This window comes from Vigna radiata, chromosome 11, assembly GCF_000741045.1.
Source record: "Vigna radiata var. radiata cultivar VC1973A chromosome 11, Vradiata_ver6, whole genome shotgun sequence".
NCBI lineage: Eukaryota > Viridiplantae > Streptophyta > Magnoliopsida > Fabales > Fabaceae > Vigna > Vigna radiata.
Window position 1 is genome coordinate 12,760,537 of NC_028361.1, and position 26,307 is coordinate 12,786,843.

The 26,307-nt window shown below is 30.4% G+C and overlaps 1 protein-coding gene across 1 annotated transcript; it reads left to right on the plus strand.

Moving 5' to 3' along the window:
- Positions 1–19,751: 19,751 nt before the first annotated feature.
- Positions 19,752–21,035, plus strand: LOC106777119 (zinc-finger homeodomain protein 1-like). Its single transcript, XM_014664645.2, has one exon. It carries the CDS (start codon positions 19,945–19,947, stop codon positions 20,692–20,694), a length of 750 nt encoding a protein of 249 aa, XP_014520131.1. The 5' UTR covers positions 19,752–19,944; the 3' UTR covers positions 20,695–21,035.
- Positions 21,036–26,307: the final 5,272 nt, after the last annotated feature.

A 26,307-nucleotide genomic window follows, 5' to 3' on the forward strand; every position in this document is an offset into this window, starting at 1 on the left:
TGTGCTTGAAGAGTTGAAGCATAGCAAAGTGAGCCAAAAACTCGCAAGTAAGTAATGTCAGGTTTAACATTGTGTAACAACTGAGATAGAGAAAAATATGCCAAAAACTGTGGAAGGTAAAATATTAATGAGTTGCACAGCATAATGAACAGCAAAAGACCAGAAAACTAGTGGCAAATGGGATTGAAACATTAAAGATCTAGCAACATTGAGAATGTGTTGATTTTTTCTCTCAACAATTCCATTTTGTTGAGGTGTTTCAACACAAGATAATTGATGTTGTATCCTTTTTTGTCTATAAAAATTTGTCATTGCAAACTCATTACCATTATCTGATCTAACAGCTTTTACATTAATGTCAAATTGAGTTTTGATATAAGAAACAAAGCCAATAAGATGTGATCTTGTATCAGACTTACTTGCCATCAATTTAATCCATGTGAATCTAGACATATCGTCCACTATAGTTAAGAAATATTTGAAACCATCAACAGAAGAAGTACAATATGGCCCCCAAATATTAACATGGATTAAATCAAAAGGAGCTTTTGAAACAGTAGTACTTAATTGAAAAGACAATTTTCTTTGCTTAGAATAGTGACAAGTATCACAAGGAGTGAATTTTGTATCAGGTAAAGTGGCATACATTGTGCGTAATTTGGTATAACAAGAAGAAGAAGGATGCCCTAGTCTAGAGTGTCAAATATCTGTAGAGTCAGGTCTTATTGTAGAACAAGCAATAGAATTTTCAGGAGAAATAGTAGTTGGTGAAGCAAGGGGTGGGGATGCAGGAACTATCATGACATACAAGTCATCTCTTTCTTCAGCTTTCCCAATCATCTGTAGGGTTGACTTGTCCTGTATTTAACATGAAAATTCAGAAATGATAATTTTACAAGATAGAGATTTAGTTAACTTTGTGACCGAAATAAGATTGACTGAAAAATTAGGAACAAACAAGACATTATGTAAGATAAGGTGTGGGCCAAGAGAAACTGTGCGAGAAAAATGAGCAAATGAAGAGTTCTTGTTGGGTAGAGAAATTGCAATTGGTGAGATTTTATGATAATAAATAAAATGAGATAAAGAACTAGATATATGATCAGTAGCACCTGTGTCTAGAATCCATTGGGAAGAGATATTACCTTGATCTTGAGAAGAAGTGGAAACATTATGAGAACTCACTAGACCAGTAGAATGTGTGACTGTGGGATTAGATTGAGGAAGAAGTGCCAATATATAGACCTTGAATTTGCTCTTGAGAAAGTCCCATAGTTGAGGAATGTGACTGCGCCTGAGAATTATTAGAAGAAGAAACAACTGCAGAAGCTATTGAAGGAGAAGAAATTGTAGGAAAGTCAAGAACAAGAGGTAGAAGATGAAGATTTTTGGTAGTAAGAGAATTGGTTGCGGGAGAACGTGATCAATAATTAATTTTCTTCTGATACCATGTTACAAAAGAAGAAAGAAGTATGTTACAAAAGAAGAAAGAATAAAAATATTTTATTTCTTATTAAATGATAAGGAGAGAGTACAATTGATATATATAATTGTTTAAAACAATATAAAAATATATATATAAATATAAAAATATATGAACATAAATGCACAAAAATATAAATAGAGAATAAAATAATTCAAATATTGCAAGAGATTAAATAACTTAACAGAAAAATACAAAGTAAAAACATCTAAAAGTGAAAGTTATATTTACTTGGATTCAGTGTTGCAGAATTTCTAATACAACTTGAATATATTTTTTAATGAATTTTTGTGTTACAATGATTTGACAAGAGAGAGTAAAGTTTAGGTGGAAAGAAATTGGCAATGCTTGAACTGTCTACAAATGCATATTCAGAAATAAATTTTCTTGCTAGTTTCATTTTTATCCATAAATTTGTTGCTTATGAATAAAAGCTTGAATTGTGGGTCTGTGTATAAATAAAGAAAGCCGCAGATAACATTATTATTTTTCAACTTTTTATTTTTAAATTGGTAAATAATGAAAACATTTTTGTATATTATCACGTTCAGTTTAAGACCCAACGGTTTTATTAATTTAAAACTAAAAAATTCGATTGATTAATCAAGCGATCGAGTTAAATAAAATTAATGCTAAGGACAATTATGATCAATCTAAGCAAAATTATTAGCAGTTGTATGATAATTAAATTGGTATTAATTTAAAACTCATTTCAAAATTAATAAATAAAAGTTGAAGATATAGTGGTAAATTAGTTACATTATTACATATTTATCATTAATATTACTAAATACTAAATTTAACATAGTTGATCCAACGGTAGATAATGTGAAATGAAAGAAAAACTTTGATATATACTTAAAGTCAAATAAACTTATCACGAAAAAGAGTTAACCTCGATCATACAAATCGATAATTAATTAAATAATTTAAGTAATGATGGATCCAGTGTAATAAAATAAGTTGGACTTAGGTATCTAATAGGAATTAACACATTAATTGAATGAAGTTTTTGCTCCACAGCTATCTTCTTGTGACATGTGAATAATGGAGAAGAAAGTAAAAAAATCATTTTATTTTTCTAAATTTCTATAACATATGATATGATCTTCCATAAACTTAGTCGAAAGACATTGAAAGTGGTTGACGTTTGGAAGCACCATGCACCGTTCACTATCAATTATCTCTATAATTAGCTCCCAATGTCAAAAAGACGTTTATTTAAGAGTGAGACATTCACTAAGAAGTGGGGGCACTCACTCATCATTACATTTCTTCTTTCTTAACCTTCTAATTAATTACTTTAATTCATTTTACTTAAATTAATTATGTGACTGGCATTTGGTAGTATCTATAGGCCGGTGTTTAGGGCCTGGCGGTGACGTGTCTTAAATGCTTAATTGGAATTTATCATCTCAAGAAGTTGTTGGGTCTTGGCCTATACCCCAGGTGGACCACAATCTACTATGCCCATATATTATTTCAAAGGCCCGTAATCCATGCTTTCTTCCAATCTCATACTCCTGTAACAAAACATAATACATAATCATTACTCTTAGTAATTTTCCTGTCCAAACAACACTATTAAATACACATAAAATCAAAACAAACTTCATAGTTGTTGGAAATCCCACGTCAACTAAAATTAAAATCAATTCATAGTATATAGTTGAATGTAAATTTTATTTTATAAATTGATTTTGTGGGATTGAATAAATAAAGTGTGATATAATTAAGATGATATTATTTAGACGGGAATAAAGTGTGATGTAATTCATATTCTTTAATTTCAATAAGATTTTACCTCATGATTTATGTTAGACCAGAAATTTTATTGTGTTATTTTTAAACATTGCCTTATCAAATTTGATACAAAAAAATATACTTGGACACAAACAATTTTTTTATATTCATTTGATATAATTTTTCTTACTTTTTTTAAAAACAAAAGTTTATTTTTTTTATAACTATTTTTTCCATATAACTCAAATAAATATAAACATATATTATCTTATCATTCCTGAATGTAATATAATTGTTAATGTTGGTAATTATTAGACAGTGAATGTCCTAATTTAGGAATCCATGTAATTGTGCATAAAGCAGTCATAGACAAGCCACTTATATATATATATATATATATATATATATATATATATATATATATATATATATATATATATATATATATATATATATATATATTTGATTTGCACGCGGGAATGTCATTTCGTAAGATTACGCTTTACAGTTCCATCTTTAGGTGAAATTAAAGCTGCAAGCAAAAAGTGGAACCAAAGCAAAGCAATTATTTTAGGAAAAGCATGCAAAGTAACGATTTAAGTTAATCATCAACTGCCCCAAAAACATGATTCAAAGAAAATTTAGCTTCAATTCATCAAATGGCTCTATGAATCATTACCTTCTGACGTTGCTTTAAAATCGGTTTAACTTAATGCTCTGTGGTACAAATAATTAGCCTATAGTATTTTAACATTCCTACTTCATGTCCAAAATTCTACTATTTGCATTTTGCATTTAATATTTTATGTAATTTTACGTAAAAGAAAATAAATATAAATTTGATTTTGTGTGATTAAATTGGTACGTAAGTATGAGTGTTAGTTTTATCTGAACGAAAGTAGTGCAGTATGGCTGAGGGAATATATGTGTACCTCTGTATCATCTATGGATAGTATCTGATTTGAAGTGGAACAGTGTGATAGTGTTTTTATCGTACAGAACAGTTGGCACAACCATTTAAACCAGTTTATTATGGCATTGTCATACCTCAAAAGTATGCAATTCCACTGTTCCATTAAATCATTGCTTTTCTTCTCAAAGTTCTTCCCTCAAATCATTCGATAGTTTGCTTCCCTACGAAATTTCTAACGAGTTCGTGCTAAGTGATGTCGGTGTGCTCTATCAACCTTAACTTTCTAGGCCATTATATTGTTTATGTCTTCGGTTTTAGCCTCCCTATATGTTATGTCTAAACTTGCTATCATTTTTGGGCCCATTAGTTCAATATTCCTATATAATATTTAACATAAAATATTACACCATTCAATATTTTTTTACATCAATTATAAAATTATTTGATGTTTTATCACAACAATTTTTATATTAATTATTATGTTAATATAAAATTATAGTTTTCATAAATTTTAAATCACCAATAATAACATGAATTTATAGTACATTAACCAATTATACAAATTGGTTTTCTAACATTGAAACATTTTTCAAAATGGTATTAGATTCTTTTTGTTTCAATCCCAAGCCTGTTAATTGACTTCATTAGATCAATTATTGTTTTGAGTATAAGGTCAAACGACTTTTACAAAAACACTTTCACATTTTCACTCTTGTTCATCCGAATAATTAATCTTGTCCTTCGTCCAACTTCTTCATCCTTACTCCAAACTGATTGGGGGTATCTGCCAAAGGTACTTTGATGCTTAGTAAGTAAATGATTCGTAAGACAGAGCACAATATTAAATTTACAATAAATGTGACACCTACCTCTTACGGTTGACCTCTATTTATAATTTTTAAGATGGGCTTAAGATTACTGAAACCTTAATCACGGTCCAATCTCAGCCCATTACACTAATTGATACTTACTTTTAACCCCGCTTCTAAATGTCTCTTGAAAGGAATTTGCTAATGAATTTGGTCGTTTGGCATCTTCGCATGCCTAGCCAGACGAGCCATGTACTTGTTTCGTTTCGTCTGGGATAGTTAATGCTTTGGACTGTCCATTCTTTCTTATCATCTAGGGTCCTCGGACCATACAGTATAACTACCATATATTTAAAGTATTATTCATTTAGAATCTTATCTATCACGATTTTGTCCTAAAAAAGTATCTTGGAGGTTAGAAAGAAAAAAAAAGTATTCAAGTTATCTTAAGTCTCGACTCCTAAGCAATGAAACTTTTAAGTATAATAAAAACACTTTTAAAGCTTATTCTAACAAAATTTGTTATTTGTTGAACTTATCATATCATCTAATTACATGCTAATTTTATAAAATTAAATTAAATTTAAAATTATTTATTAAAATAAATCTAAATATAAATTGAAAATTTCACACCAATAAAAATAAAAAACTTAAATAACATATAAAGGAAAAAAAAAATACTCACAAATTGTTATTGTTATTGGCGATAAATCTTCCATGTCTATATTTTAAAAAATAATTCCGCAAATTGAAACAAAGTTAGGATGAGAAGACATAAGCTCGTAATAAAACCTTAATTTACACTTGAGGTGGAGTAATGATTGGAGGTGGTGAATCTTCTATCTCTATAAAAATAATAATAAAAACATCGTCCCAACAATAATTAATAATATAAAGTTATTTTATTAAGAGGAGTTTGATGGATACCTAGTATTTGCTCTGATTAAACCTCTTAATTTATCCCTTTGGTGGAAGGAAGCTTTTATTTGTTTATTTTATTTTGTGAATTCGTTTTCAGAATATATAATAAGATTTGAAAGTGGCAGTTACCAAAAACAACTTCCTTTTACACTTTTTTCCGGTTATTTCTCTGCGTGTCTGGGGATGAGTTGGGTAAATAATCACATGGTTTAAAATAATTATATGCAATTATTTATCAAGTGGGGCAGTGGTACCATTCAAGCATTTTCTTTTTCTTTTAAAAAATCTTCTGTAAAATTCTCTTGCAAAAATAGACTAAAAATTAAATTACATTCATCCACATCGCGATACTTTTGGTTTTCTTTTTCAAATGTTTGAAAGGGTTATTTTTTTTAAATAATCAAATTAAAGAAATTTATTAAAAGAATACCTTATCATTCGCTCTCGAAATTTTGATCGGAATATATTTTAACAAAATATAAATGAAAATCGATTTGTGTTAACATGCTCTCAATTCGTCTCAATCAACACGCATGTAAATATAGGATGAAAAAAAATTGAATCAAACACTAAGAATAAAATAATTGAGTAAAAATTAAGTAAATATATTTAATTAAGAATAATCATAACTCTTATTTACATTATGATTTAGAGTTTCATCAAATAGATGTTAAGATGACATTTTGCAATGTCAAAATTATGAGACAATTTATATTGTATAACTAGAAAACTAAGTTAAGAGATCTAAAAGATAAGGTTTGCAAATTGAAAAAATTAATTTATGAACTAAATCAGACATCTTGTCATTGGTATCACAATATTCATCATGTAATTCTCTCATTTAGTTTCAAGATGAATATTGTTGATGATTGTGTGTATAAGAAATTAAGTGGGAGCAAGTATATTTTTTTCGTCTTGTATATTGATGACATATTGATTGCCACCAACAATATAAATATGTAGCATGGAACCAAAATATTTCTATATAGAAATTTTGAAATGAAAGATCTTGGTGACACCTCCTTTGTATTAGGAATTCAGGTGCACAGAGATGGATCCCAAGGTATTCTAGGATTATCACAAATGAACTTAATTGAAAAGGTGCTTAAAAGGTTTGGCATGCAAGAATCAAAATCTAAGAATACTCTAGTTGTTAAGGGAGACAAGTTCAGTTTCAATCAATGTCCAAAAGGAAATTTGAAAACTTAAAAATGCAGAAGATTCCCTATGCATTAATTGTAGGGAGTTTGATGTCTGCCCAAGTATGTACACGTCAAGATAAAACACACATAGTTGGGTATTAGGAAAATATTTAAGCAATCTAAGAATCGATCATTCGAAAGCAGCGAAAAGAGTGATAAGGTATTTATAGAGAACAAAGAGTTATATGCTTAAATATAAGAGGTCAGACCAAATGGAGACCATTTGATATTTTGACTCATATTTTACATGATATCAATATGGTTTGAGATCACTTAAAGTCACATTTTAATGCTAGCTGGTGGTGTGGTTTCTGGACATAGTGCCAAGAAAATCCTTACGATTTCATCCACCGTAGAACTTGTAGCATACTATGATGCATCAAATCTAGAAATATGATTGAGGAATTTTGTCACAAGGTTGCGCATTGTTGAAGGAATTAAAAAAGACCACTTAAGTTATATTGTGACAACAATTCAACTATACATTATTCTGACAACAATAAGAGCTTGAGAAGTCAAAACACATTGACATCAAGTTCTTAGTTGTTAAAGAAAGGGTACAAACATAGAATACTTAGGTACAAATTTCAAGATAATAGATCCTCTTACTAAAAGACTTCCACCTAAGGTTTTTCAAGAGCATGTTGCTCATACGAATGTTTTACATTTTTAGGAATCTTTGGTTTAGTAGGAGTTAGTCACATTTATGTGTTTTTGTTTTCTATGTTTGGTTTTGTGTATGCATACATTGTCTTTTGAACATATTTTGTTTCATAAAATCTAACACATTTATAAGGATTGTGAGGACAATATATATATATATATATATATATATATATATATATATGATACATAATTAAATATGTTATGATCAATATATTTTATTAGCCAATTTATTAAAGTCATCTAATTAATTAAATCTATAACTAAGGGCATATATGTCATGAAGGATTTACTATGTAAAGATCATAACCAATATTTTAATTTGTTGAGGGGCCAAATTACAAATATTGAAACATAAGAAAAAGTAATCGACAAAGGTTACATAAAAGGTTTTATGGTCCTCATCTATTCGCGCATACATATTATTCCTATTTCTTTTTCTTCATCCCTATTAGAAGAGAAAATCAAAAGAGAACCTAAGCTGCTTTACAATCATCTACATTATTTCCAATGGCTAATCCAAGTAAACTTTTGTATACTCATCTTAGGGATATTGAGAATTGCTCAATCAATTAAAGGGTTTGAATGTTCATTAATTATTAATCTGTTTTTGTGCATAATCTAACAAATGACAAAATAAGCATAACAAACAATAAATATTATTAGGATAACTTCGGAGGACTTTAATAGCATCTTAAAAAATATATTTTAATCATAACTTAACGATACAAAATTGTTGGATATGGTAAGGTATGCAACCATTTATATATTGTAAACTCGTCTTATTTCTAGTTAATGTAAGATCTTCAATACGAAAAATTACTCATACATATAAGATTTAATAGTAGTTATGATGTTTTATCACATATGAGGTATTATCCACTTTAAAGTTCAAAGTTCTTTTACAATTTTGCCATTAAAAAGATTTTCTACTCCTAAGTGACCTAGAACAATTGGACTTATAAGAATAAGCCCTTCGACGAGGCTAAAGAAAAGGAGGGTTGATCACCCAATACAGGGCTAAGGGAACAATGTTTTCAATTTCCTTATATAACATGCTTATTGCATCTTTTAGTTTATTTGCTTGATTAAGGTTTCTTTGTTATTCTATCTTTTCTATATTCATTGTCTAAATTGGTACATTTTTTAAACATGGAAGATGTTGAAAATTGGGTGAAAATGTAGATGAGTTGTGTTTATTGTGTTGGAATTACAGGTGATGAAATGATGTCCTTGGGTGATGAAAATGGAAGAAGAAATTGGGTGATGTCCTTGGGTGATGAAAAGGGAGGAGTGTATTAGTGGAAAAATTAAAGCTTTCCCACAAAACTGATCTCTATTGGTATGTTCCTGGTGTGGTGCAAATGCAACTCCAAGAGCTTCTTCGACAAAGTTTTGGTGTCTCAAACGTCGATCTGTTTGGCGTCAGACAACACAATGTTGATGTTCTTGAGGAGGGAGAGTGAGGAGCGTTTCTCATTCATCGGCACGTTGCGGTTGAGTGCCACGTTAGCTGATTCTAGGTCAACTAAATGTCACGTCTACATTTTTTGCATAGCTCACATCCACAGTAACTTATCAATTTTAACAGCGTTAAACAGATAGAACTGAATTGATACAATTTTGATAGTATGGGAACCAAATGTCTAAACTTTTAAAATCGAGTATTAAACTGAAAATTGCCCCTGACATACGGACCAAGTAAGCATTTAAGCATAATGTGTTTCTTTCTTAAAAACATTTTCGCAGAGGTTACATATACACAAATTAACCTTCTTCTAAGACTATTTAGTCTAACGTGTTTGTTCTTTGTTGCATTAGTAGAGTCTTATAGTCAAATTGACTAAAGTGAAACATTTTTAAAATTTCAATCTACAAATCTGAAGCGTAGCAGGAATGGAAGAAGGAGAACTCAAATTAATGGCTCAATATAGGAAGAAAAATCTAAAAGATCTAACATTTTTTAGTTGATTATTATCACAAAAGTGTGCTTATCTGTTTTTTACTTTTCTATCCGAAGTACCTGTGTGCATTATTTTTAGTGTTTGAACTTTCTTTTTGGATTTTTTGTAAAAGGGTTGGACTTTTTTATAAAATGATCGAACCTCTTTGTAAAAAAAGTTGGAACACTCCAAATGTTTTCCATTAATATATTTTTTATTGGTGAAAAAAAATGTTCAAAATGACATATACCTCAAATAACTAATCTGAAAATCCGACAAAGTTACGGATGATTAAAAATGAAGAGTTAAAACTATGTAAGAATTAATGAGTAAAATCTTGTATGAATTATGTTGGTATTGTTGAAAAGGAAGTCCAGGGATTTTGTTGGTAGGAATGAGGAGGTAGAATATGCATAGTAAAATGTGGAATCTAGATAATCATAAATTAAAGAATTTAGGGACATGATGATGCGATTGTCATAAATTCACACATGGTGGTCATCATGCATTCAGGGATGGATGAAGGGTCACTGGTATCTTCCATTTTGGTGCAAGCTGGATGCAAGTGGAGCAACCATTTGACTCTGTCACCCCAAATATAGCACCATTCTTTCCTTTACAATAAAACAACACATCACATCCATTTTATACATCTTATTACATATACATCCATAAAATCAGAGAGCAAAATAGAACCAAATAAATTGTTTCCAAAAGTATTATTATAAAAAAAATGTTGTAATAACTGAGAAAAAAATTAAATATCAAACGTACGATTGTATAACGAAGTCTTATTTTAAATTTTTTTTATATTAAAACTTATATCTCCAAGATGTCTCATGTAACTGTTTATAAGTAGGAAAAAGTTTTTTTAACAATTTTTTCTTTTACAACTTTTTGACAACACAGGTTGTGATTAGTCGGTTTCAAATAATTTTTAAAAAAATATTCAAACAAACTAATAAAATGATGACACGTGTCCTGTTGTTAAAAAGTTATTAAAAAAAATTGTTAAAATATCATGATTTTATATCTATAACGCCTGTATAATGGTGAATGGTATAAATGTGTGGCTAATTGTTTCATATTTCATAATTTTTATTGTTTTTAGTTGTTAGAAGTTTCACATCGACTAAAGATAAGACCATTTAAGTGTATATAAGTGGGTGCAATTCTCATCCTACAAGTTGGTTTTGTAGGATTGAGTTGGGCTTAAACTTCACTTCTAACATGGTATTAGAGCCATGATTGATGTTGTTCCACCCGCTATCGGGCCACCCATTAAAAAGTCTAGTCTCACATTGACTAGAGATAAAGCCATTTAAGTGTATACAAGTGCGTGCACTTCTAATATTAGTTAAACTCCACTTCTAAACATTAGTTTCTTAAGATACAAATAAATCTTTTATATATATAGCTAGAATATTGTCATCATTCGTGCGTTAATTATTGTGAATTTCTTTTAGAAAATCTTGAGCAATTTACTCTAGTGAGACTTAAAGAAATTTGTTCTTGTATAATTCATTTTTTCCCACTTTTGTTTCAAAGTATTATTTTATCGGGATTCAAACCATTCAAAATAATTTCAGACTTTACTCAAATTTTGGACCACTTCAAAACAGCTCACTGGCCGTATTCAGGAGGCAACAAATAAATATATATTTGTCTCCAATAGATATTTCTACAATGTAGTTTTCAGTACATATTTCTACAATGTATTTTTCGATATATTTTCTATGTACTTAGACCCAACATTAGATAATTGCAACTACAAATCAACACCAAGGAGTTACAACAACATATAAAATGAAATCAAAGCCAACATTCAACCACGCGATGTTCACATATACATTTCATCATCAAACATGTCTATCTCAATCCATAATCTTGCCAAATTTTCACACTCATTATTCCACCTAACATAATTTATGTTCTACACTTATCACCTCAATGTCACATTCTCAAATTTCAAACACTGTAAAAGCGTAATAATAAAGCTATAGTAATTATAAGATAGAATTGATGTAATATGTAGATACTATATCAATTCATTCACCAACTGATTTACTATATATATATATATATATATATATATATATATATATATATATATTTAAATTATAAAGTGGTGTAGTAGTAAAGTGATGAGTTCAACTCTCTATCAAAATTCTAGCAACTAATATTTGTCAAAAAAAAATGGATAATTTTATTATTTTTTAAGACTTTTTAAAGTTTTATTAATTTATCAATGGACACATTTTTATTAATTCTGAAAAAAGAAGCGTGTATGGTAAATCCGAATTATGTAATGAATTATAAAAAAAACAATAAATAACTTAAATTAGAATTTGAACTTTGGAGAGAATAGTTAATGGAAGCAACTCTTCTTACTGAAAAAAGTTTAGACGAACAAAGTTTTCGAATTTAGTGCTTCTTTTAATAGTATTACGGCCTCCATTCAACAAAATATATATGCATGGGAAAACCCAAACATTCTAATCGAACAAAAAGCCTAATTAAAAAAATAAGAAATGATTGAAGTGAAAAAGAAAACATGCATGAGATCGATCACGCTCAAAAAAAAAAATGAGAAACGAAATCCTACCTTCGTAAAAACTATTGAATCGAGACTGAGGTCATGAAAGTTGACTGTTGTAGAGAGAAAAACTGAGAATTTCGTTATTTTTCTCATAAGAAATCATGAAAACGTGAGAAGAGACGAAATTCAAAAAAAAAAAAAAAAGTTTTCATGTTTTATAACGAAAAAAACATATTAAATTGATTATTTATTTAACTGATATAGTATATGTATTAGATCAATCGTTTCTATAACTTATCTATTCATATTATAACCGATTTAAAATATTTTTCTATATTTACAAAATTATCATAACATTTTAAATTAAATTGATTATATATACTATAATTAAATTGTTTATATAACTATTTTTCACTAAAAAAATAGTGTTTTAGTGATTATTTACGAGGGATAAAACATATTTCATGACTTAAAGAAGTAACAAAAGTGTTTTTGAAATCAATGTTAGTCTTTAACCTTTGTTGGGATTAATGGGTAAAAGCAAAACGTTAAGATGATTACTCACTTTACTTCTGTGTATTATATATCTATAGGCACATAAAATAAAATAAAAAAATTAAATAAAAAAGTGGTCCTAATCATGGCTGTGTGATGACGAACTGAGAGGAGATGGGAGTGATGAGCATGATGATTCTTAACTTGTGATGAGTGTTTTTTCTGGTTTGCTTGCGGACATATGTATAGGATAGAAAACCCAAATTGGTGAAAAAGATGCAGAGGGGAAAAGGAAATAACATGTGTGCCCAGGACTGTGTGTTTGCGTAGCAAGCCAAGCTCACTAGAAGAAGAATCATGTATCTGACTTTCAAACATTCATTCATATTTATGTATATATATTATACGAATTAAAAAATGGAAGATGATTATATTTGATATGGTGTGTTAGAAAGAAACAGTAGAAACTGCAGAGAAAAAGTGAAGAAAAAAGTGAACTGTTGGTGAATGAATGGATGGAGGTGATGGTGGTGCGACAAGCAAGCTGGGGGTTCTGTTGTGGCATGGGGGCCACAGTTTTCAGTGTATACGTATGTATGTGTATGAATGTCTGTGAGAGTGTGTGTGTTTGTGTTATTAGTACGTACATAGAGGAAGCAGTCTGAGAGAGAGAGAGAGAAAAAAAAAAAGCTGCAAGAGAATATAGAAATGCAAATCACGGTCGTCCCATTCTTTTTCTTGTCTTGTCACTATCCACTTCCCTTTTCCCCGCAATTCTCTCTTTTTCTCTCTCTTTCACTCTCTCTGTGAACCTACCTCAACGGACACAACTTTCCCGTTCCCTACTTCATTTCTTCTTCATTCTTCATTCTTCCTATTCTTCGTTTTCACTCTCCCTCAACGGAGAGAAAGGGCTTTCGTGGCGTCACCCAACGGTGTTTTGGCCTGCAAGGAAGAGAAGAAAGAGAAGAAAGAGAAGAAAGGGTTTGGTTTGGTTTGATTCGATTCATGGATGTGGTTGGTGACACAGACACAGTACACATAAAAAGTTTATTGTTTCTCATTCTGTCTTGTTCTATCTGCGGTTTCCCGCCAGCTGACACAACAAAATATATATCACAAAACAACACCAACGCTGAGCACAGCAATCAAACCATCATTTTTAGTTAACAAATAAACTATGTTTAAGCTATATATACAATATTCCATTGGTTATTATCATGCAATGATGATTCCTTTGAAAAACAAAAGCGCAAATCTGCAGCATATATGTATTAAGTATTTATCATTATGAATATGTTAAGTAATAATTAACATATTTAATTAAATAAGAAAAAAAAAATGTGAAACACCCATACACGACACGACAAAGAGATTGAGTACTCTCTGTGTGCGTGTGTCAGAAGGTCCCATCAGACGTCTATCCGTCCGTTTTGGCTGTTTTTGGAGCATCACATGATGAAGTCCATCTACCACTTCACCAATGACTCTAAAAAAAAAAGGTTTTTGTTTTTCCTTTGTTGTATTATGATGTTAATTTAGAGGTTTATAAAGAGAATTTCTTATTAAGGATGGGTTTTTCTTGATAAGGAAATGGCGGAAAGGAAGTTGGTTTTGTAATGGGTGAGTTATTAGGGTGTAGTAAAAGGATTAGAAGAAAGTAGGTTTTTATTCCTTTATCTAATTTTGGCTAAAGTGTGTCTGAGTGAATGAGTTGAAAGTTCAAATGCTTCACTATTTTAACCAGTTTGCGATTATACGAAACGACAAGAGATGCAGTTAGCGTGAGTTGGGAGAAGAATAAAATGAAAAATTAAAGTTATGGGCATGCTATTTCATCCAATTATTGGGGTTCCTTCCCAGATTTTTATGTGATTAGACTGCCCACACCACACTTCCCATTTTCCAAACACTCTGCTTTTCTTCTCAACAAAATTACAAATCACTATAATAAATTTCAAACCATAATAGACAAATCACAGATCTGTCTAGAGTACACACAATAATTCTCCCTATCTTCTCTTCTTTTATTTTCCTATCTTATTATCAATTTTTTTTTTTGTAAGACAGATTTATATCAACTTTATAATATTAACTGTAATTAAATTGAAAAAAGATTCATATATCGAAGCATAAGCAGCAGCAGCAGCTGCAAGCATGATAGTTTCGGTACCAACCCCAGCTCAAAACCATATACTCGGGTAAATTAAGGATTTTGATTCTGAATATTCGTTTTATAGTTTAATTAATCCATATTCACTTGATCAAATAAAATAATTTATAAAATTGAATTATGTTTGAGTTTTATTTTATTAAATTGTTGAACTTTTTATTTATACTAAAACTATTTCATTTTTAGGGTTAATAATGTTTTTTTCCTAAATTTACTGTTAGAAGTCTCACATCGACTAGAGATAAGACCAATTTATAATATATAATATATAAGTGAGGTGCAGACTTTACCTTACAGGTTAGTTTTGTGAGATTGAATTAAGCCTAAAACCTATTTTTAACATTCGTATATACAGGAGTTAGGCCTAAAATTCACTTCTAAGTGAAATTAAAATTTGTTAAATTATGATTTATTTTGATTTCTAAACTATAAAAATAAATTAATATAATTCTTTTAATTCAATAAAATCAACTTATTTTTAATGTTAAACGGTGTCTCAAGTTAACATTTAAACTGAAACTAAACACCATTTAACACTTACAAAAAATTAATATCATAAGATTAAAAAAGTTATATCTATTTTTACTTGTAGCGATACGTTTTGTTTTATTTTTAAATATAGTGAAAAAAGAAAAATAAATTAACGGTAGCAAAATCTTTAAAATAGAAAAATGAGTATCTACAAACTGTTACATGTATTAACTTAAATCCATGCATATAAGGAGGTTATTTTAAGGTTTTAACTCTTAAGTTGTTGTTTTGAATTAGTTTAGCAAAGAAAGTGCATGATGCCGCCAAAAGCTCGTGACCCATGTCGGAGAAGACCGCACGTAGCAACAGCTGCCTCTGATGCTGACAACATATGACAGTGATATTTTAACAATTATTTTTAATAATTTTAAATTTATTTTAAAAATATTTAAAATAGATCAATCATAAACTGTTAAGTTTGTCAAAAAAATTTTGTTAAATAATTTTTTTTCATATTTTTATTTGTTGTGTAATAATAATAATAATAATAATAATAATAATGAATTATAATAGTAATGTTGATAATTCATTCTAGCACTACCACCCTAGTAGCTATCACTCAAATTCTGTTTGTTCTTTGGAAAAATGATAGATGTGTAGTTTAATTTAAAGTCTAAGAAATAAAGAAAGGTAGGGATATGAAAAAGTAGAAGAAAAAATAAAAGTAAAAGATAAAATATTATCCAATCTAAATGTGTGCAAAGGTACAATGGTTGTTCCTCTTACCTACAACCCTATACACTACACTCACAACATTCATAAACAACACCCACTCCACTCCGCCGGGGGGCCCGCCCCAACTTATCCCTCCTATGTGGGAACCAAAAAACCAATCTTCTTTAGCTCCGCTACCTACACGCGCCACCCACGCGCCACCTCCTACCCACCTCAATGCGTGTACTCAGTTTCAGTTCTTGTCTTGCCATTTGCTAAGCGCGTCGCTTAATTTTTGTCTGTCTCCCACTTTGTTATTTCGATTACATTTTAGGTGTGTTCTTTTTTTTTCTTCACTAAATTAGTTATTATACACTTTTGTTTTTGTCTTATTATTGTTTTATTTTGGCATTTTAATCATAATTATTTTTAAGAAGCCTTAGTCAATTTATCATATTACAGTTATACAGGATACATATCCAAAATAAATCATAAGTTTTTGTATGAATGAGCTACCATTACACTTTAATATCCAAAATAACTCATAACTCATCCAAAAAAATGTGTTTATACTTTCTTTGTATCAAAATAACCATTTTGTATTGTCTTTCTCTTTTTATGAGAAATAATTAAAATGTCATTTATTAATCAGAAATTATTGATTTCTTATCGAGTAGAAATAAAATAAGTTGATAATAAAAATCACAACAAGTCGAGTCAGATAAAGATAATGTTGATTCGTTATTCGATTCACAAAAAAAAAAAATCATTTGTTATATGTTTTGCTACTTATCAAATACCAATTTAAAAAATACACTGATATTTAAAAATTCATGGATACCCATAAATACCATTGGATACTTACAGATATTTAAAAAATTATATATTCTATAACATTTTAAAATCAAATCTAAATAAAATTATAAAAAATAATATAAATTAAAAAAAATAATTTTAATCAGATAAAATATAAATTAATTTTACTTTTAAGTAAATTTAATTTAATAAAATATAAATTAAACTTTTATTTTAAACTTTTGTTGATAATAGATACCTTCACTCGATCTATTTAACATATTTATGAATATTAAAATATTTATAATCTGTTATCCATAAATAATAAATACTTGTAAAATGTAAATTATCCATCACAAATTTTGGGTATAAATACTTTTTCATTCCTAGTTAATATAAGTGACTTTAAATTTCACTTTTGACGAATTGATTTTGTCAGATTTGGTTATATTTAAAGTAAAATCATTAAATTGGTAAAGTTATGTATTGGATACCGATTAATGTTTAGTTTGGTACTTGATATGTATTGTTATCTTCCTATTCTCATGATGTAAAAAGAAAAAGAAGGAAATGAAATGTGAAAAAGTGACAAAACTTATGTTGGTTTACTAACTATGAAACAAACGAAAGATATAATAACAAAATTGTGGATCACGTGGCATTCAATTCACACTATCTTATGCAAAGTGAAGAAAAACATAATATTAATGTATTAATTTGTTCACCATATACCAACTTTTTAGTATCATCCTCAACTCATGAAAAGGAAATGAGAAAAAAAAAAGATGGATATGTGAAAAAGCGACCATGCTTGTGTTGTTTAGAAACAAGGAATTAGAGAGAAAAGTTATAGAAAAAGATTGGATCCCACCCTATTGATTTTTCACTCTCATGAGAAATAAAAACATAAAAAGGTTTAAAATTATTGACCTTCTACCAAAACGAACATGATTCTTAATTTTGTCACTATCATTATCCTTTCATAGTGAAAAAACCAAGTGAAGATAGACATAAAAAAAAAAAAAAAGAGAGAGAGAGAGTCAGTTATGTTGTTTAATAGCAAATAAATAAATATGATGGATGTTAAAGAAACAAGTTTGATATTGTCTTACTCTTCTTATGGCAAAAAGAGAGAAAAATTGTGAAAAAAAGAGATGGAAAAGTTATTGAAGCCTATGTTGTTGAATAGTAGTGAGTGATACAAAAAAAAAAAAGATATAAAAAAAAAATAGTGGAGCCCGCATAGTTGAATTTTCACTGTAATATGTAAACGAATATGTAGAAATGTTTTAATGATTAACCTTGTAACATAATACACACACTCTTTGAGATTTGTTGTCTTCCACTTTTTATGGTGAATAAACGAAAAGAGGAAATGAAAATGTGAAAAGACTGAAGCTGAATGTCATTTAGTACCAATGAAGAAAAAGAAGAAAGATATAAAAAATAGTGGATTTTATGTAATTGAATAGAATAATGATACCATCAGATACTTTTACATTCATTTGATACAAAGTATAAGGGTAAAATAATTATAAAAGTGTAAACTTTTGTATTTTTTTTAAGAAATAAAATAATAAAAAGTAGAAAAACATAATATCAAATTAATGTAAAAAAAATTTAGGTATGTCAAATAATATTTTTTAATTGAATATCGAATTAATCTTGTTTGAAAAATGATTCTTTGACAGACCTAAATCTTTTACATTCATTTGACACTATTCTTACTTTTTATTTTGTTTTGAAAAACTACAAACATTTACACTTTGAGAATGATTTTTTGACACACCTAAATATTTTAGGTTCATTTGACACTACTCTTACTTGCATTTTACTCTCTTCTTTCTTGAAAAATTACAAAATTTTATACTTTTTGGACCATTTTATCCTTATATTCTGTGTCAAATAAATGTAAAAGTGTGTCATGATATTATTACTCTTACACTTTTATCACCATTTTATTCTTATGTTCTATATCAAATAAATGTAAAAGTGATAGTAATATTATTGAAGTTTACGCGGCATTTGGTAGGTAAACCGACTATCTTAGAACCAATTTATTATTATATAAAAAATAGTTTAATGAATTGACATATAAAGTGTATTTATCATGGTATGAACTGGTTCGATCTAAAAAGATTAAGACACATTCAGCACTTGGTATGCTACATTTGGTAAGGTTTATCATTGCTATTAATTTCAATATTTCTTTTAAATTGAAACAAGATTATTTAATTTTTACTTATTCAAAAACAACATTTTTGAAACAGAATATGTTAATAAGGAGTATTTAAAGGAAAAACTTCTTTTAACAATACTTTTTTAACAATTTTTGGACAATTCATATGTGGCAGTTTGTAATTGTTCCGTTTTAAATATTTTTTAAACAGACCAATAAAATGATGACACGTGTCCTATTGAAAAAAAAAGTTGTCAAAAAATGTTGTCAAAATATCATGTATTTAAAAGGCGGAGGGTAAAGAATGATGTTTTTCATTAATTACTTAAACTAAGATTTGAATCTGGAAAAATTGAATGTATACCTTTTATATATCTGGTTTACGAGGACGTTGTTATCCATATTAGGAAAAGGAAAGAAAAAATATAGGTAGAGTGGATAGAAAAAGAAAAGAAAAGTCGAATACCAAGTTCAGATGTATAGTAAAGATTTGCATTAAAAAGAGATATATTGTGGAAGTAAAATTTATCCGTTTTGTCATTTGTCCTGGGCTCATGGTGCTCAGGAGTAGAGAGAGTAGTACTGTCACCCCAAGTTAAAACTTTTCGCGGTGAAAAACAAATTACGGAGTGACCGGAACAGCCGGTGGAAGGTGAAGATCTTGAGACAAATAGAGAGAGAGAATTTTGTATATTATGCTGTAATTGTCGTGTCCTCCGAAAACAGAGAACCGCAAAAGTATATGAAGGAATACACCTTTGGACAAAGAAAGCACGACGAGAGAGCAGAGAACAAAGAGAGAGAAACACTGCGAGAAGAGTACTGAGACCCCCTTTTAAATTTTCCCATCACTTGTCATTAATAGTACTCACAAGTTTAAGATTTTCGCCAATTTTTCCAAATGGAATTTGAGGATCAGGAGGACCAAGAGGAGGAGCAGTGTATGGGTGCCGCAGCTTACGACCCCACCCGGGTCAAGCTTCCGCTCGGTCCGGAGGCAGTTATGGCGGCTCAGCCGGTCAGAAGCACCACCAACGGCGGCGCTGGGAGGGCACGCTACAGAGAGTGTCTGAAGAATCACGCTGTAGGCATCGGCGGCCACGCGCTCGACGGCTGCGGCGAGTTCATGGCAGCGGGGACGGAGGGTTCTCTCGACGCGCTTAAGTGTGCAGCCTGCAGCTGCCACCGTAACTTTCACCGCAAGGAGAGCGATGGGGCCGGCGCCTCCGTCGGCGTTGGGGACCCGTACTTGGTTTCGCACCACCCCTTGCACCACGGTCCGCCGCCTCAGTTCGCGGCATACTACCGGACCCCAACTGGATACCTTCAGGTGGGGGGGCAGGCGCGCGTGGCTGGGACGCTGGCGCTGCCGTCGACATCAGGCGGCGGTGGGACGCAGAGCACTCGGGAGGACCAGGAGGACATTTCGAACCCGAGTGCAGGAGGAACGGGGTCCAAGAAACGGTTCAGAACAAAGTTCACGCAGGAGCAAAAGGACAAAATGCTTGAACTTGCTGAAAAACTAGGGTGGAGGATTCAGAAACACGACGAGGGTGTGGTCCAAGCCTTCTGCAACGAAACTGGGGTGAAGCGTCACGTTCTCAAGGTTTGGATGCATAACAACAAGCACACTCTCGGTAAGAAGCCCTAGTAAAGTGCGCAAATTCCGATGCTCAAACTTGTTCAACTCTCTAGCTCGCCCACCCACCCAAATTGTTAGGGTTTCTTTCTCTTCTTATTGTGTTAGCGTTTGAGGATGTAGGTAAGGTTAATTAGATGAAGCTATTATTGCTGCTGGGTAATTTAATTTTCTGTTTAGTTCAAAAAATCAGTCTTTTTTATGATGTCGTTCTAGTCTTAAAATTCTTTTGCAGTTTGTTACAATGGTGGTGGTGGTGACGCCTTTGGAACCTTTTTTCTTTTTTCTGGTGGATGATGATGATGACGATGATATCAGATATATATAGGTGACGAGAAGGGTTAATTGATTAATATGACATCTATTTTGTTTGTCTATAATGATATGATAACTCTATCCTAAGACAGTTATTGGAACTAGGAAGCAGGAACTTCCTCGGTAGCATCAATGTACGCGTTCTCACTCACCTGCATTTTCCGTTTTTCATGTCTTTCGCTAACACCGCGCACTGAAAAAAGTGAAAAAAAATCTTCGTCCCAGTCTGTGCCTCATTTCAACATTCCCCTCATGCATTTTCAAATTTTTTAAGCTTAATTTCTTGACTTTCTGTGACAGTATTGGACTAGTTTAACCTTTGCAAGGTTAATATACATTACTTTAGATAATGATTTAGTTGTCAGGAGTTTGTAACCTTGGACTGTAGAATATGTGTTGAGTTTGTTTGACGTTGTCTTCTCAATGGAGCTAGAAATGAGTAACAGTTTCTTAAGTTGTGGAGGGGGAAGAGGTTGAGTCGGAAGCAGTTTTGTTTCTATTAGTGGCTGGGTCTTTCTTCATGATGACCTGGGTCTGAGCGTGGAAAGGGACTGTTGTAATTAATGTTTTGTTTTATTGCATGTGAGTTATGTGAAGTTTGAGAGGCATTATTTTGTTATGTCCTCTTTTGTGTTTGCGAAGACTAAATCTTGACGGTGGGAGAGGGGTAAATGTAAAATCATAAATGTATAAGTGTTTTTGAGTTAAAAAATAATATTTTGGTGGAGATAGCAGGCATGTAAGTTGTAGTAGTAAAAGATGAATGAGTGACGAGTGTTGAAGGTGTTGCATTTATTTAAGAAGGTTTAATGTGCATGGGAAAAGGGGATGATTATGTAAGAATATGGTAATTGAAAGTGTTTGAATTATAGTAGCAGGATTTGATGGTTTTATGGACAGCTTGCTTCTTAAGTAGTGGAAAGTCTGGGCATTACCAATTACACGTTTGAGATGCTTTGCTTGTTTTGGGGGGTCTTTAGCATCAGTTAAAGCTGCGTGCTTCAACTGTGGTCCACACAAGTTTTTGGTTATTGCATGAGTGAGATACACAATATACAAAGCCCTACATACCCGTATCTGTATCTCTCCTACCAACATCTCCATCACTTAACGGATACTGTCTCTATATATGCTTCCTTCCATCAAATCTTATATTTCTATCCTCCTTCAACCGCTGCAACCAATATTATTAATATCATATGAAAATAGGTATATAGATAACATTATTATTATCATCTATATGGTGAAGAAAAGTGAAGTGAAAGATGGTGAGATGAGGGACCGGACATAGATTGGTTTGGATTAGAAAGTTTAGGCAAAGGAAAAAAGGAGAAAGTTTGGAAGGAAGTTGTGTTAATGAGCTTAGCCCTTACCTTCAAACCTTCCCGTCCCTACTGCTTCCCCATATCCAAACAATCACATTTTCCTTTCACAATCATTCCAACACCAATCTTTATGCCCCCACATTCCAGTTTTTCATTCCAAACCTTCTTAATTCAACACTTTCTATTTATCGCAACTAACAACAATACTTCCATTTTCTGCTTCCCAAACAATTAATTCAAATTTATTTTTATTTCTAATTTTAAAAATCAATAAATATAATCTTTTTAATTTAATTACATTCATTTTTTTATATATTAAATTATATTTTAAATTAAAATTTGAACCGAAACATATTAAATAATATAAAAAAACTCTAAATTTATCCTACTAATCGAAAAGTTATTAAATTAAAAATATGTATTCACCCCTCTTCTTACATGAATTTCTTTAAATGGAACCCAAGCTACCAAACGCGGCTTTCTGTCTTTTTCTTATATAAGCTTGGTGGGCCACTTGGGCTTTCTTTCGAAATATCACGGGCCTCCCAGACAAGACGTTCAATGTGTGGGCCAGGCCTCCGTCAGGTTGCTAGCCCGTATTCAAATCATCATAGGACCCCTTGTGCTGTTTTTTGTCCTGTAAATAGTAACAATATCTTATGTTTTCAGCTCAAATATATTTTTATTGCTATTTTTTTAGTCTTTCTTTTTTCATTTTATTCCTTATAATATGAAGATAATTTACTACTAGTCCCGATCACGGTATATTTTTAAAAGGGAAGACTAGACCATAAAGATATAAAAATATGATAAAATGCCACTTCCAAGTAATAGTATGAGTATTAGTGTAAGTAAAATATTGACAAAAAGAGTTATTACTTCTCCATTTCATGCATGGAAATATGAGAATGCTAGTTAAGTTAAAACAACTTTCAAATAATTTAAACACGCCTAAATAGATTAATTTTTGATGATTTTATATTATAAGAGTTTAAAATATTTTGTTTTTCATTTATGGGGTTTGAAAAAGCTACACGCGTATTTTAAAACATTTAAAATTACTTGATGAAAAAATTAATAGGATTTGAATAAATTAACTAAAACTAATTCTATTTTTCTCTCTTTTAATAGCTATTTGTTTCTTATTCTTACATCTTCCTGTGCTATATATCCCTCCACACGTTTTTTTTGTTGGGTTTGAACAATAAATTAAAAGAAATTTGATCTTAATACTAAAAATGAAAATGAAAGTGGTACAAATATCAAAGTTTACGTAGCAATGTTCATATGTGATATTTGTACACCATACTAAAATTTCAGATGAATTTTACCCAAATTCTTCTTAAAAATAATATGTCGAAATCTATACATTTTTTGAAGACTAATGTGGATTTTTTTTTTAAGTTTTAAAGAATCTTATTTGAAGGCTGCATTATTTAATTTCGTCTGAAAAAAAAAACTTATTATTATCCTAGTTGAATACATCTTATTAACACTTAAATACCTTGGCATCAAATAATATAAAGGCCCTGATACGATTTTTTATGATTATTATTTAGTGCCTAGCCACTGGTAATTGCTACTTATTTTTTTTCAACGAAGTAAATTTTACATAATTATCAATTTAAATTTAAAAAGAATAAAATTTGATTAAACAAGAAATATTAAAATAAATTACATTTAAAATACATAAAAATATGTAAATAGATTGTATAGTTTTTAGAAACCAGATCTCAAAAGAGTTCAATATACAAATAGAAATAATAAATGGAGACTTTTTGTCCTCTCATGGCCTATAAAACAGAGTTAAAGCATTATGAAAGTGTGTGAGTGATATATGAATAATATCAAAATAAAGATCAGCTCAAGGTAATAATTTTAGTGTAGTATATCAAAGTAATTTTGACATGTATTAGAACAAGTATATTGATTTCACATGAAATAGCAATTGATATCAAGGTCATTTTTCAAAACTCATATAAGGTACAAAATGTAGATGAAGCACTGAGTATTTTTGTATAAATGACATCTATTTTGCAACAAAAAGTATAATAGATGAATTAGCAAAGCTACAACAGAGATATATGTGTGTAAATGGAGTAAAAATGATGCATGTTGCACTATGTATAATGATTCAAAGTGAATTTATGTAGTATGCGATATATAACATGATTTTAACTCTAAACATATATTTAATGGTATTTTAAACTTGTTCAACAACTCAAAAATGCAGTTATATGCTTAGAAAACTAGATTTAGACACTTAATTGATTGTATTATCAGTGTAATAGATTAAAAACTGCATTAATGGTCATGGTCATTTAACAGATTATATAATCTATTTTATTTGTTAAAATATGCAGAAATGGTAAAAAAACGGAGTATATGAATATAAGACTTGTTTTGCTCACATTGGAACCTATAAAAGTATCTTTCTCAACATTGCACTATGTTAGTATTTCAAGATTATGATATATACAACAGTTTTATGTTAACAGTATTCACAATAATGTAAATGTAACAATGTGGAATTTCGTAATGCTTTTCAAACTCATAGTGCATAACTTTTATCTAGAATACCTAGTTCATATTTTATTATATTTTAAATCTTTCCTTTGGCAATGGTTTTGTAAATATGTCAACCCATTGGTGTAATATATCTATAAATTCAATTTTGCATTCACACTTTGAGACATTATCTCTAATAAAATGATGTCTTATTTCTATATGCTTTGTTTTAGAATGCAGTATAGGATTCTTCGTTAAGTTAATTGCACTTGTATTATCACATTTTAAGGGTATGTTTTCTAAATAAATGCCACAATCCTCCATTTGACTCTTAATCCATAATGATTGAGCATAGCAGCTTCCAGCTACAATATACTCAACTTGTGTGGTAACTACAACCACACAAGCTTGTTTCTTCGAATGCCATGAAATTAATGGGCATCCGAGTAAATGACAAATACCACTAGTACTTTTTATGTCAAGCTTGCAACCAACAAAATTAGAATCACTGTATCCCTCTAGAGATATATTTGCACCTCTAGGATACTACAAACCTACTTGTAAGAAAAGAAGTGCCTTGCTTCCCTTACCAATAGAGGAGGGGGGGGGGGGGTGAATTGGTGATCAATAAAAATAATTACTTAGAGCCGTCAAAATGGGTCACAACCCGCGGGCCAACCTGGCCCGTCATAGGTTCGGGCTGGGTTGGGTTTGAAAAATACAACCCACCTATATGCGGGTCAGATTTCAACTTGGCTCATTTAGACCCGGCTCATGCAGTACTCACAAATCACTCTCTTCACTCACTCTGTATACCAAAAAAGTAACATTTGCTCTCACAAATCACTCTCACGGTACTTGCCCTCATTTGACGGTGCTCTCACTAAAATTATTCAAGGAGTAGGTAAAACACCCTTCCTTTTTTTCTTCTCTTTTCTCCACATTTTTGTTTTCTCACTTCTCTTTCTTTTTTTTTTTCAAAAACCCTATAATGACAAAAATAGGGGTTTGCGAATTTTTTTTTGTTGTGGGAGAATTGAAGACACAGAATGATTTTTTTTCCTGTTCTGACATGCTTGTATCAGAGTTTGTTCATTTTATTTAAACAATTTGAGTATACATTATTTGAACAAGCTGCTTTTGATATCTTTGAATTTCGGAAATTATGTTACAAATTAAACTATTAATTTTTTGTTGATGTTGAGTACTGTTTCTTTTTTTATATCTTTGAATTTGGATTATATTGTACTTTTTATTATTATTTTGAATTGTCTTTAACATAATTTTTTGGGAGTGAAATTTGTTTAACTTTAAATTACAGAAAGTTTGTATTTTTTTTATTTTAAAAAAATGTAATTAAATGAGCTAGTGAGCCAACCCGTTTACCCACCAACCCGTGGTGGGTCGGGCCAGGTTCAAGTTTTTCTGGCTTGCTAATAAATGAGTCGGGTTGGGTTGGCTCACTAAGTGACCAACC

Excerpts from the sequence above, each read along its gene's own strand:
- LOC106777119 (XM_014664645.2), top strand. The coding sequence starts at position 19,945 with ATGGAATTTGAGGATCAGGAGGACCAAGAGGAGGAGCAGTGTATGGGT.